The sequence below is a fragment of the Schistocerca serialis genome, chromosome 11, assembly GCF_023864345.2.
Source record: "Schistocerca serialis cubense isolate TAMUIC-IGC-003099 chromosome 11, iqSchSeri2.2, whole genome shotgun sequence".
Lineage (NCBI taxonomy): Eukaryota > Metazoa > Arthropoda > Insecta > Orthoptera > Acrididae > Schistocerca > Schistocerca serialis.
In genome coordinates, this window is record NC_064648.1 from 48892954 (window position 1) to 48905997 (window position 13044).

General features: G+C 38.6%; 1 protein-coding gene across 9 annotated transcripts in view; it reads right to left on the minus strand.

Annotated features, from left to right (window-relative positions):
• Window positions 1–859: 859 nt before the first annotated feature.
• Window positions 860–13044, minus strand: part of LOC126427081 (zinc finger protein 99-like) — a 141063-nt gene continuing 128878 nt past the window's right edge. For 7 of the 9 annotated variants that reach the window (XM_050089257.1, XM_050089256.1, XM_050089255.1 and 4 more), the window contains one exon: window positions 860–5437. In XM_050089257.1, the coding sequence (XP_049945214.1) occupies window positions 3196–5437 (2242 nt within the window). In that variant the 3' untranslated portion in view covers window positions 860–3195. The remainder of the gene's footprint in view (window positions 5438–13044) is intronic. The other 2 variants (XM_050089254.1, XM_050089260.1) reach the window with 2 other exon arrangements.

The window sequence follows — 13044 nt, forward strand, 5'->3', positions numbered from 1 at the left end:
GCTAGTTCTGTATCAGTTACCACTGTATATGCCTTGTTCACATTCATACAATTCTGACAGAGGATACTGATGAGGAGACACTTCCGAGAAGCATCCTTAGTGAGGGAAACCTAGAAAACCATCCAGCAACCCATGAGACCGCTGTTAATGGTCACATGGGGCCATAGGCCATAGCCGGGATAAATTTGGCTCACTATTGGCAACCAGCTTTCAGTCTGATCAGAGGTGTGCTTCTATTCAATTATCCAGCACTATGCCCATCAGTCTGTTAGTGGCCTTAGAAGTAAAGTTCTGATGTAAATACCAGTTAGTTGTTTTAAGGTACTCCTCATTGTTGTTTATTTTAAACAATATGCTTGATTACCCTTACTCCTGCATCCACAACCTACAATTGATTTGTCCTTGACAATTCTTATACAACAGTTTATTCTGTAGTGATTAGCTTAGGTTATTATTTTAATAGGTGCAGTTACACTCTTTAATTTATGGGTATGTACAGTGTTTATGGAGACTCAGTTCTTTGGATGGTTTTCCACACAACCACTGAATATGTTTATTTTCTGCTTACATCTCATGTACCAGAGAAACACCATTTGACCCATCTTTAGCTGACGCCTATAGATATTCAGTCCACATTGTGTACCTTTTTTTAACATGTTACTACAAATTTTACTGTTTCTTAGAGATTCATATTATGTATAGTCGCCACACTTTGTAGTACATTTCCTGATTCATTGGAATATAAGGCTATTGTCCAGAAACCCGGTTTTTCTTTCCTTTTATTGGAAAATAATATTTAATACAAATGTATGCGGATGTTGTCTATTATGAATAACCCATACAGCAGTTGTGGATGTACTATCATGGGAAAGATGAAATACAATGTAATCATATCACTACAAAGTGTCACAGCTGAAGTGTAGCAACACAGAAGTGCCAAACACTTAATTATAAGTATAGAACAGTGCCAATCACTTAATTATAACTATCTCCCATTGTTACACATATGATGAAACATACTAAACCACTTTCAACAATAACAAATAGGTAGGAAATCAAAATTAAAAACAATCGTTCTGAAATTGAAACTGAAGCATAAGTACAATTTTCCAAAAACCTCATGTATATTTACTACAAATTAAGAAAAATACCCACAATGGAAACATCTTTGAATATAACACAAGAAATATTTAGTGCTCACGTTCTGAGCTCTCCCAAGTGTTGTTCTTGTGTATAAAAAGAAACTGGAATCAAATCATAACACCTAATGTTTGTTTACCTATTACTTTTTTTTTTTGTAGAACTTACGCAGTATTAGATGCTGAACAAGTAATTAAGAGCTTTGTTGGATAACACTTACCTATATTATTCCTGAATTATGTACAGAGCTTTGTGAAACAAAAATATTCCACAAAAAATATAGCTATTGTGCACTAGTGTAAATGGCAACCAAGCATGATGAATTTCTTAGATTACACATTTCCGCATCTGACCCATTTACATGAAGATGCACTGATGGGCAAAAATGTCATGAACACTGTTCATGAGGAGAATGAATGCCACGTTGTATGCACATGATGCAGTAAGCAGATTACAAGTATATAAGCAGACCAGAGATTTACACTTTTTGTTCTATCAGTAAGGTGAGCTGCAAATATGTAAATTTAATGATGTAAATGACTTTAGCAAAGGGCAAGTTAAAGTGGCATTGCAGTTGGGAACTAGAACCTCAAAAGTGGTGAAGTTGGTACAATGGATCTATGCTACTGTTGTGAACATCTGAGGAAAGTGGCTGAAAGGTAATAAGTCCATAACATTATGATAAGATGTAATACATCTATACTTCTTCACAAAGTATGGAGGTCAGAAGCTTGCCTGCTCTGTAAAGCTGGAGATGTGGCAATATGTGGCATATCTAATGACAGAAATCAACGCTGGGACAGCCATACACGTTTTGGAACCCACAGTTCAATGTACATTGTTGAATGTGTGGCTCTGGAACATGGTCACTGTATGTTTCCATACCGATCCACCAAAACGTTCACTTGCAACTGCAGTGTGCAAGGGATCACTGAGGCTGGAGTGAAGGTCAATTCAAATGTAACTGTCAGGATGGGTGACATTTCCTGTTACACCAGGTCAGTTGCACATCCAGACATGCTATCATCTAAACGAATGGCACCAGAGGGCCCATTATGCTATGGGGGCAGTCACTTTGGCTCCTGTGGGACACCTGTTAGCAACAGAAGGCATCATGACAGTTGCAGACTACATGACATTTATTGCAACTGCATGCATTCCTTCATTCCTAGTGTGCTCTCCCATAGTGGAGGCATCTTCCAGCAAGATAATTGTCCATGTCACATGTGCATGGTCTGAGTAGCATGGTAACTAACACTGATGTCTTGACCATACCATTTAGCTAATCTGAACATGTGGAATACAACTGGTGCAACATACACCCAGAAGCATGTAAATGATGTGTCAAGTCCATATCATGTAGAATTGTCAAAGTACTGTATTCCAAAGCTGGCCAAACATGCTATTAAGCAGGTTATTATATTTGTTGTTATGTTTACTAATGCAGGATTAGTACCAACAGAACATAAATGTACACACTATTAATGACACACTAAGTCTCTTGAGAAAACATATCTGAGTAAAATAATTGTTATAATCATGTTTCTCCAGTATTGAGTTTACTAGCCTCAATGAAGCAAGTGCCATGAATATATTTTTAGTGTCACTGTTTCTAAAATACAGTTACAAGTACTACATGATGACTTTGTTTGGAATATTAAGCAGCAAGTCGTCACATTTCGTTGGCCTTATACTGAATATTGCAAGATACTTATGATTACTGACAAATGTAAGGATTTATCACAATTCACAATCTTCATGTCGCAAGATCAATAGGAAAAAGCAGCAGTGCTAATGACAAAAACACATTTGATTCATGTTTCTTGAGTATTTGGTAATACCATTTCTTGACATCTGAAGCTACAGATATGAATTTTTTGTCACATTATCTGATAGCACTCTATAGTACACATCATTACAAGTTTTTTCACAATTCTACCAGATTTTAAAGTTATTTCGATGAATGTGCAATTTATTGTCCCCTGGTACATACATTATTTTATAGGCCTTGAGGGCACCAACCACGAAAACCTATTTGCGTAAACTAACACATTCTTACATTTTCTTTCTGATGTGAAGCAATGCATGTGTCTTGAGAGTATCCAAGTAAGTGAAACTTTTGTCACAGATACCACATTTGTGAGGTCCACTTCCAGTGTGTTCAAATGCATGTGTCTTGAGATCACCTGATGTAGCAAAAGATTCGCCACAGATCTCACATTTGTGAGATTTCTTTCCAGTGTGAATTAATAAATGTTTGTTAAGAATGCCTAATACAGTAAAAGATTTCCCACAAATCTCACATTTGTGAGGTTTCTTTCCAGAGTGAATTAATACATGTCTGTTGAGATCACCTAACATAGTAAAAGATTTCCCACAAGTCTCGCACATGTACGTTATCTTTCCAGTGTGAATTAATACGTGTTTCTTGAGATGGCTTGACATAGTGAAAGATTTCCCACAAATCACACATTTGTGCGGTCTCTTTCCAGTGTGAGTTAATGAATGTTTCTGGAGAGCGCCTGACGCAGCAAAAGATTTCTCACAAATCTCACATTTGTGAGATTTCTTTCCAGTGTGAATTAATAAATGGTTCTTGAGATCGTATGGCCAACAAAAAGATTTCCCACAAATCTCACATTGGTGAGGTTTCTTTCCAGTGTGAATAAATAAATGTTTGTTAAGACGGCTTAACATAGTAAAAGATTTCCCACAAATCTCACATAGGTGAGGTTTCTCTCCAGTGTGAATTAATGTATGTTCGTTAAGATAGCCTAATATAGAAAAAGATTTCCCACAAATCTCGCATTTGTGAGGTTCATTTCCAGTGTGAATTAATGAATGTCTCTTGAGAGAGCCTGACGCAGCAAAAGATTTCCCACAAATCTCACATTTGTGAGGTTCCTTTCCAGTGTGAATTAAAACATGATTCTTGAGATAGCCTGACGTAGCAAAAGATTTCCCACAAATCTCACATTTGTGAGGTATCTTTCCAGTGTGAATTAATGAGTGTTGTTTGAGAGTACTTAACTTAGTAAAAGATTTCCCACAAATGTCACATTTGTGAGGTTTATTTCCAGTGTGAATTAATGTGTGTTTCTTGAGATCACCTAACACAGCAAAAGATTTCCCACAACTCTCGCACATGTAGGGTTTCTTCCTAGTGTGAATTAATGTGTGAGCCTTTAGATAACGTGACTGGGCAAACCATCTCTCACAAATATCACATTTGTGAGGTTTATTTCCAGTGTGAATCAATGTGTGTTTCTTGAAGTCACCTATCCTAGTAAAAGATTTCCCACAAATCTTGCACATGTAAGGTTTCTTCCTAGTGTGAATTAATGTGTGAGCCTTTAGATAACGTGACTGGGTAAACCATTTCTCACAAATATCACATTTGTGAAGTTTATTTCCAGTGTGAATCAATGTGTGTTTCTTGAAGTCACCTATCGTAGTAAAAGATTTCCCACAAATCTCGCACATGTAAGGTTTCTTCCTAGTGTGAATTAATGTGTGAGCCTTTAGATAACGTGACTGGGCAAACCATTTCTCACAAATATCACATTTGTGAAGTCTTTTCTCAGTATGAATGGAAACATGTCCGTTGAGATCACCAGACCTAGCAAACAATTTGCCACAAATACCACATCTGTGAGTTCTGTTTGCAGTAAGTAGATCAGCCTGCGCACTGACATTAACAGCTATAGACAAAGGTCCATAATTACTTGTTTTCTCTCTATCATTTGCCATATGTGTGTTACATATGTCATTAGAGGGCTTCTTTGAATCTTTCCAAGTTTCCTTACATGAAGACTGGTCATTGTATTCTATGACAGAAACTTCTGCCTCGCTATCCAACGAGGTAGTGGTTTGATGCTCATCACTATGTCCATATTTTTCATGACTGTCAGCAGTTAAAACTCGACAATTCTCACTCATTCTCATATGCTTTTTCAAGCCAACATTACTGTGAAATACCTCACCACACCACTTACAAACATACAAAGGTGGTTGCGTTCCATCAATGTGCATAAACACATGCATTATGAGTCTGTATTTTGAAGAAAAGCTCTGTTGGCAGAAATTACAGCTATATACATGTAATTCCTTTCCCCTCATACTACAGTCATATTGGGTGGCAACTGAGCATTCCTTATCAATAGTCAGATCTTCTGTATTGGTACTGAACCCATGTGTTGACTTCTCCATGCCTATCACCAACTCATCCTGGACCAGTCTATGGTGACAAGTTTCTTCACATGATATGCTGCAACTCCCACCAGTAGTCTGAGTAAATCTGAGGAGTGAGGAGGATAATGTTAAAATATTGAGATATACAACAAAGAAAAAATATTTGAGTGACCATAAATCCAGTACTATAAGCCACAAGTCATAAAAGTGCATACGAATTGACATTTTCAGTAACTGTTACTGATTTAAAATTATAATACTCCACCAGAAGTAAAGAACTGGTGAGGTAAAAGTGGTTTAAAACGAAAATAACCAACGCAAATTCAATAATGATTATTCTGAGTCACTGCTGATTTGATCTGAAATTCTTAGATTAGAACTAAAATACTTCACTTTCACGTGTTACTTTTTAAAATACAGTGCTACAAGTCAATAGTCTACAACAATTTATGAAATGTATCAAAAAAATGAATCAATTACATGTTTTAATTCAAAATTTTTAAGTTCAAGGTATTTCAGATTTATTTAAGAGAAATAATTTCTAAATGTTCCTCTTCGATTATGTTAGCTCTGTAACTGCATTCTCCTTGTTTCGCCAACACTTTAACCTCTACGAATGGTAAATTTATTTCACCTGGTAAACAATTTTTTTGTTTGAACCCAAATAAATCAATTACTAGTGCAAGCATCAATATTTTCATTCGTTATCTACAATGGATGTTGATCAGCTGGACAATGACTGTTCATGGACAAGAATCAATGTGACATCAATCAAGGGAATAAATTTCCATACTGATGAATGAATGTGAATGACACACTTGCAGATGGTTTTAATCTAAAACTGTTTTTGGCACTGCAACTTATATGAAGCCTTCCACGAATGGAAATATTGTCTGAAAAGATGGAAATGGTTGCAAATTTTCCAGTAAACTTGGAGTGAGCCTTCTTGAAAATTTTTACATTTTCCCAACATCTGGTCTCCTGGCATTGCAGAACACCGTTGACTGAAGGACGCACACACAAATGGTCACATCACCACCCATTAAATACTGAAGGGTAACACTACATACTGAGTGGCGGTGATAACAGCTGATGCATGAGCTGCACCTGTAGTATCTGGGTTTCATTATTATACCTGCAGTTAAACCCTTTCCCACAGAAAAGAACTGTAATGCTTTTCAGGTCCCCAGTAAGTACATAGGTGGATATGAAAGATTACAAACTACTGAAGGTGTGCAGGCTCCAGAGTTTTCTCTTGTTCTGACTGTACCTTTTCACTTTTTTCCATTGTGTTGAGTATATAGTTTTGTTTGGCATGGTATATGGTAAATTTCGAGTGTTTTTGAACAATTAATTGGACCACACAACTTTTTTAAATGTAACTGGTATCATGGTGTGTCAGATTCTAGAAGTTGACAACTGAATCACTAAATATTGTAACTCTTATAACTCAATAATTTACAACTTGTATTTTCATACACATGTAAGTGAAGTAACTGAACACCAATAATGATAAAACACATCAGAAAAATATGCAAATAAGATTTCAAACAAATACCTTTCTGTTTGTCAAAGTACTAGAAATAAAACTTACAATTAAAATTTTACAATCTGCCAGTCAACCATAAACCAACCAGAATAAGAAACAGAATTTCTGGAAAGCTTTAGCAATAAATAAATTTTGAGGTTTTTATTTATCAATTGTTTTAGAGACCACCATGTAAGCATTGTGTAGATACTGGGTGCTTCTGTCATATCCCTAATCTTCACTGCAGAGCATTTAGTGCGGCAGGTACATTGATAAACTATTCATCTACATCTACACAATTACTCTGCTATTCACAATAAAGTGCCTCGCAGATGGTTCAATGAAGCACTTTCAAACTCACTGTCTACCATTCCACTGTAGAACGGCGCGCAGGAAAAACGAGCACTTAAATTTATCTGTGCGAGCCATGATTTCTCTTATTTTATTGTGATGATCATTTCTCCCTATGTAAGTGGGTGCCAACAGAATGTTTTCCCAATCGGAGGAGAAAACTGGTGATTGAAATTTCATGAGAAGATCCTGTCACAACGAACGAAAAACGCCTTTGTTTTCATGATTGCCACTCCAATTCGCATACCATGTCTCTGACACTATGTCCCCTATTTCGCTATAATACAGAACGAGCTGCCATTTTTTTTACTTTTTCAGTGTCATCTGTCAGTCCCACCTGACGCAGATCCCACACCACACAGCAATACTCCAGGAAAGGGTGGACAAGCGTGGTGTAAGCAGTCTCTTTAGTAGACCTGTTGCACCTTCTAAGTGTTTTGGCAATGAATTGCAGTCTTTGGTTTGCTCTGTTGTTGTTATCTTCAGTCCTGAAACTGGTTTGATGCAGCTCTCCATGATACTCTATCCTGTGCAAGCTTCATCATCTCCCAGTACCTACTGCAACCTACATCCTTCTGAATCTGCTAGTGTATTCATCTCTTGGTCTCCCTCTACGATTTTTACCCTCCACGCAGCCCTCCAATGCTAAATTTGTGATCCCTTGATGTCTCAGAACATATCCTACCAACCGGTCCCTTCTTCTCGTCAAGTTGTGACACAAACTCCTCTTCTCCCCAATTCTAGTCAATACCTCCTCATTAGTTATGTGATCTACCCATCTAATTTTCAGCATTCTTCTGTAGCACCACATTTCGAAAGCTTCTATTCTCTTTTTGTCCAAACTATTTATCCTCCATATTTCACTTCCATACATGGCTACATTCCATACAAATACTTTCAGAAACGACTTCCTGACAGTTAAATCTATACTCGATGTTCATACATTTCTCTTCTTCAGAAACGCTTCCCTTGCCATTGCCAGTCTACATTTTATATCCTACCTACTTCGTCCATCGTCAGTTATTTTTCCCCCCAAATAGCAAAACTCACCTACTACTTTAAATGGCTCATTAGCTAATCTAATTCCCTCAGCGTCACCCGACTACATTCCATTATCCTAGTTTTGCTTTTGTTGATGTTCATCTTATATCCTCCTTTCAAGACACTGTCCATTCTGTTCAGCTGCTCTTCCCAGTCCTTTGCTGTCTGCGACAGAATTACAATGTCATCGGCGAACCTGAAAATTTTTATTTCTTCTCCATGGATTTTAATACTTACTCCGAATTTTTCTTTTGTTTCCTTTACTGCTCGCTCAATATACAGACTAAATAACATCGGGGAGAGGCTACAACCCTGTCTCACTCCATTCCCAACCACTGCTTACCTTTCATGCCCCTCTACTCTTAATTGCCATCTGATTTCTGTACAAAATGTAAATAGCCTTCAACTCCCTGTATTTTACCCCTGCCACCTTTAGAATTTGAAAGAGAGTATTCCAGTCAACATTGTCAAAAGCTTTCTCTAAGTCTACAAATGCTAGAAACATAGGTTTGCCTTTTCTTAATCTTTCTTCTAAGATAAGTCGTAGAGTCAGTATTCCTCACGTGTTCCAATATCTCTACAGAATCCGAACTGATCTTCTCAGAGGCCGACCTGTACCAGTTTTTCCATTCATCCATAAACAATTCGCGTTAGTATTTTGCAGCTGTGACTTATTAAACTGACAGTTCGGTAATTTTCACGTCTGTCAACACCTGCTTTCTTTGGGCTTGGAATTATTATATTCTTCTTGAAGTCTGAAGGTATTTCGCCTGTTTCATACATCTTGCTCACCAGATGGTAGAGTTTTGTCAGGACTGGCTCTACCAACGCCATCAGTAGTTCTAATGGAATGTTGTCCACTCCCGGGGCCTTGTTTCAACTCAGGTCTCTCAGTGCTCTGTCAAACTCTTTATGCAGTATCGTATCTCCCATTTCATCTTCATCTAAATCCTCTTCCATTTCCATAATATTGTCCTCAAGCACCTCTATACAAGGTGTTACAAAAAGGTATGGCCAAACTTTCAGGAAACATTTCTCTCACACAAATAAAGGAAAGGTGTTACGTGGACATGTGTCCGAAAACGCGTAATTTCCATGTTAGAGCTCATTTTAGTTTCGTCAGTATGTACTGTACTTCCTCGATTCACCACGAGTTGGCCCAATTGAAGGAAGGTAATGTTGAATTTGGTGCTTGTGTTGACATGCGACTCATTGCTCTACAGTACTACCATCGAGCACATCAGTACGTAGCATTAACAGGTTAGTGTTCATCACGTGGTTTTGCAGTCAGTACAATGTTTACAAATGTGGAGTTCGCAGATGCCCATTTGATGTATGGATTAGGACGGGGCAATAGCCGTGGCGTGGTACGTTTGTATCGACACAGATTTCCAGAACGAAGGTGTCCCGACAGGAAGACGTTCGAAGCAATGGATCGGCGTCTGAGGGAGCACGGAACATTCTAGCCTATGACTCGCGACTGGGGAAGACCTAGAATGACGAGGAGAATGGATGAGGCAATTCTTTGTGCGGTTGACGATAACTCTAATGTCAGCGTCAGAGACGTTGCTGAAGTGCAAGGTAACGTTGACCACGTCACTGAATGGAGAGCGCTATGGTAGAACCAGTTGTTTCGGTACCACGTACAGCGTGTGCAGGCACTATCAGCAGCTGATTGGCCTCCACGGGTACACTTCTGCGAATGGTTCATCCAACAATGTGTGAATCCTCATTTCAGTCCAAATGTTCTCTTTACGGAAGAGGCTTCATTTCAACGTGATCAAATTGTAAATTTTCACAATCAACATGTGTGGGCTGACGAGAATCCGCACGCAATTGTGAAATCACTTCATCAACACACATTTTCTGTGAACATTTGGGCAGGCATTGTTGGAGATGTCTTGATTGGGCCCCATGTTCTTCCACCTACGCTCAATGGAGTACGTTATTATGATTTCATACGGGATATTCTACCTGTGCTGCTAGAACATGTGCCTTTACAAGTATGACACAAGATGTGGTTCATGTACGATGGAGCTCTTGCACATTTCAGTCGAAGTGTTTGTACACTTCTCAACAACAGATTCGGTGAGCGATAGATTGGTAGAGGCAGACCAATTCCATGGCTTCCACGCTCTCCTGACCTCAACCCTCTTGACTTTCATTTATGGGGGCATTTGAAAGCTCTTGTCTACGCAACCCTAGTATCAAATGTAGAGACTCTTCATGCTCGTATTGTGGATGGCTGTGTTACAATACGCCATTCTCCAGGGATGCATCAGCGCATCAGGGATTCCATGCGACGGAGGGTGGATGCATGTATCCTCGCTAACTGAGGACATTTTGAACATTTCCTGTAAAAAAGTGTTTGAAGTCACGCTGGTATGTTCTGCTGCTGTGTGTTTCCATTCCATGATTAATGTGATTTGAAGAGAAGTAATAAAATGAGCTCTAACATGGAAAGTAAGCGTTTCCGGACATATGTCCACATAACACATTTTCTTTCTTTGTGTGTGTGAGGAATGTTTCCTGAAAGTTTGGACGTACCTTTTTGGAACACCCTGTATACTCCTTCCACCTTTCTGCTTTCCCTTATTTGCTTACGACTAGGTTTCCATCTGAGCTCTTTATATTCATGCAAGTGGCTCTCTCTTCTCCAAAGGTCTCTCTTATTTTCCTGTAGGCAGTATCTATCTTACCCCTCATGAGATGACCCTTTACAGCCATACATTTGTCCCTGATTAGCTATTTTGCACTTCCTATCAATCTAATTTTTGAGACGTTTGTATTCCTTTTTGCCTGCTTCATTTACTGCATTTTAATATTTTCTCCTTTCATCAATTACACTCAATATTTCTTCTGTTACCCAAGGATTTCTACTTGCCCTCGTCTTTTTACCTACTCGATCCTCAGCTGCCTTCACTATTTCATTCCTCAAAGCTACCTATTCTTCTTCTACTGTATTTCTTTCCCCCATTCATGACAATTGTTCCCTTATTCTCTCCCTGAAACTCTGTACGACCTCCGATTTAGTCTGTTTATCCAGGTCCCATCTCCTTAAATTCCCATTGCAGTTTCTTCAGTTTTAATATACAGTTCATAACCAATAGATTGTGGTCAGAGTCCACATCTGCCCCTGGAAATATCTTACAATTTAAAACCTGGTTCATAAGTCTCTGTCTTACCATTATATAATCTATCTGATCCCTTCTAGTATCTCCAGGATTCTTCCATGTGTACAACCTTCTTTTATGATTCTTTAACTAAGTGTTAGCTATGATTAAGTTATGCTCTGTGCAAAATTCTACCAGACGGCTTCCTATTTCATTTCTTACCCCCTATCCACATTCACCTACTATGTTTCCTTTCCTCCCTTTTTCTCTACCCACAATATTATCTATGCGATCGTTCGAATTTAGGTTATTTGTAATCCGTAAGTATTTAGTTGAATTTACAGCCTTCAATTTTGTGTGACTTATCGTGTAATCGTAATTTAGCACACTTCTTTTAGGACTCATGTGAATAACTTCATACTTTCCCTTATTCAGGGTCAGTTGCCACTTTTTGCAGCATACAGATATCTTATCTAAATCATTTTGTAAGTCGTTTTTATCATGTGATGACTTTACAAGACGGTAAATGACAGAATCATCTGCAAACAATTTAAGACGGCTACCCAGATTGTCTCCTATGTTGTTAATATACGAGGGGCGTTCAGAAAGTAAGCTCCGATCGATCGCGAAATGGAAACGACTATGAAAATCCGATAAAGCTTTGCACAGATGTGTTGGGTAGTGTCTCTAGTATAACCCCAGTTAGCATCACGTCGCTCTTCTCATTTCTGAGCTCGCAGTGAGTGCGTAAAGATGTCTAGAAAATAGTGTCTGCCGCCAGGTACGAGGGCCTGGTGAGAAATTTCGCCTGAAGCTATGCAGCTAACATTACATAACTGTCGTGCTGTTTCATCTTCACGACAATTCTCAGCCGCATTCTGCAGGGGCAATGAAGATGCTCCTGCATCGTTTTCAAATGGAAATGTTAGATTACCCACAATACAGTCCGCAACTGTCTCCCCCTGAGTTTCATCTCTGGTCACATGAACCGCTATCTTTGAAGACAACATTTTGACACAGACAACGAGGTGCAGGCCAGCATGGAGAATTGGCGAAAAGCACTGGCGGCTGCCTTCTATGATGAGGCTATTGAAAAGTTGGTACAACGCTATGACAAAAGTCTAAGTCAGAACGGCGACTACGTAGAGAAGTAGCTGAAAGGTGTAGCTAATTGTTACAAGTAAAACATTTCTGATGTTCACTGTGGTTTCAATTTGGCAATCAATCGGAGCTTACTTTCTGAACAGGCCTCGTAGATCAGGAACAATAGTGGGGAACGCCGGATATTACTTGTTTTACTCGATGACTTTCCGTCAATTAGTACGAACTGTGACCTTTATGACATGAAATCACGAATCCAGTCGCACAACTGAGGCGATACTCCGTAGGCACACAGTTTGGTTGGAAGACGCCTGTGAGGAACAGTGTCGAAAGCCTTCTGTAAATCTAAAAACATGGAATCAATTTGAAATTCCTTGTCGATAACACTTATTACTTCAGAGTATAAAGAGTCAGTTGTGTCTCACAAGAACGATATTTTCTGAAACCATGCTGACTGTGTCAATAAATCGTTTTCTTCGAGGTACTTCATAATGTTTAAATACAGTATATGTTCCAAAACCCTACTGCAAATCGACGTTAGTGATATAGGCCTGTAATTTAGCGAATTACTCCTACTTC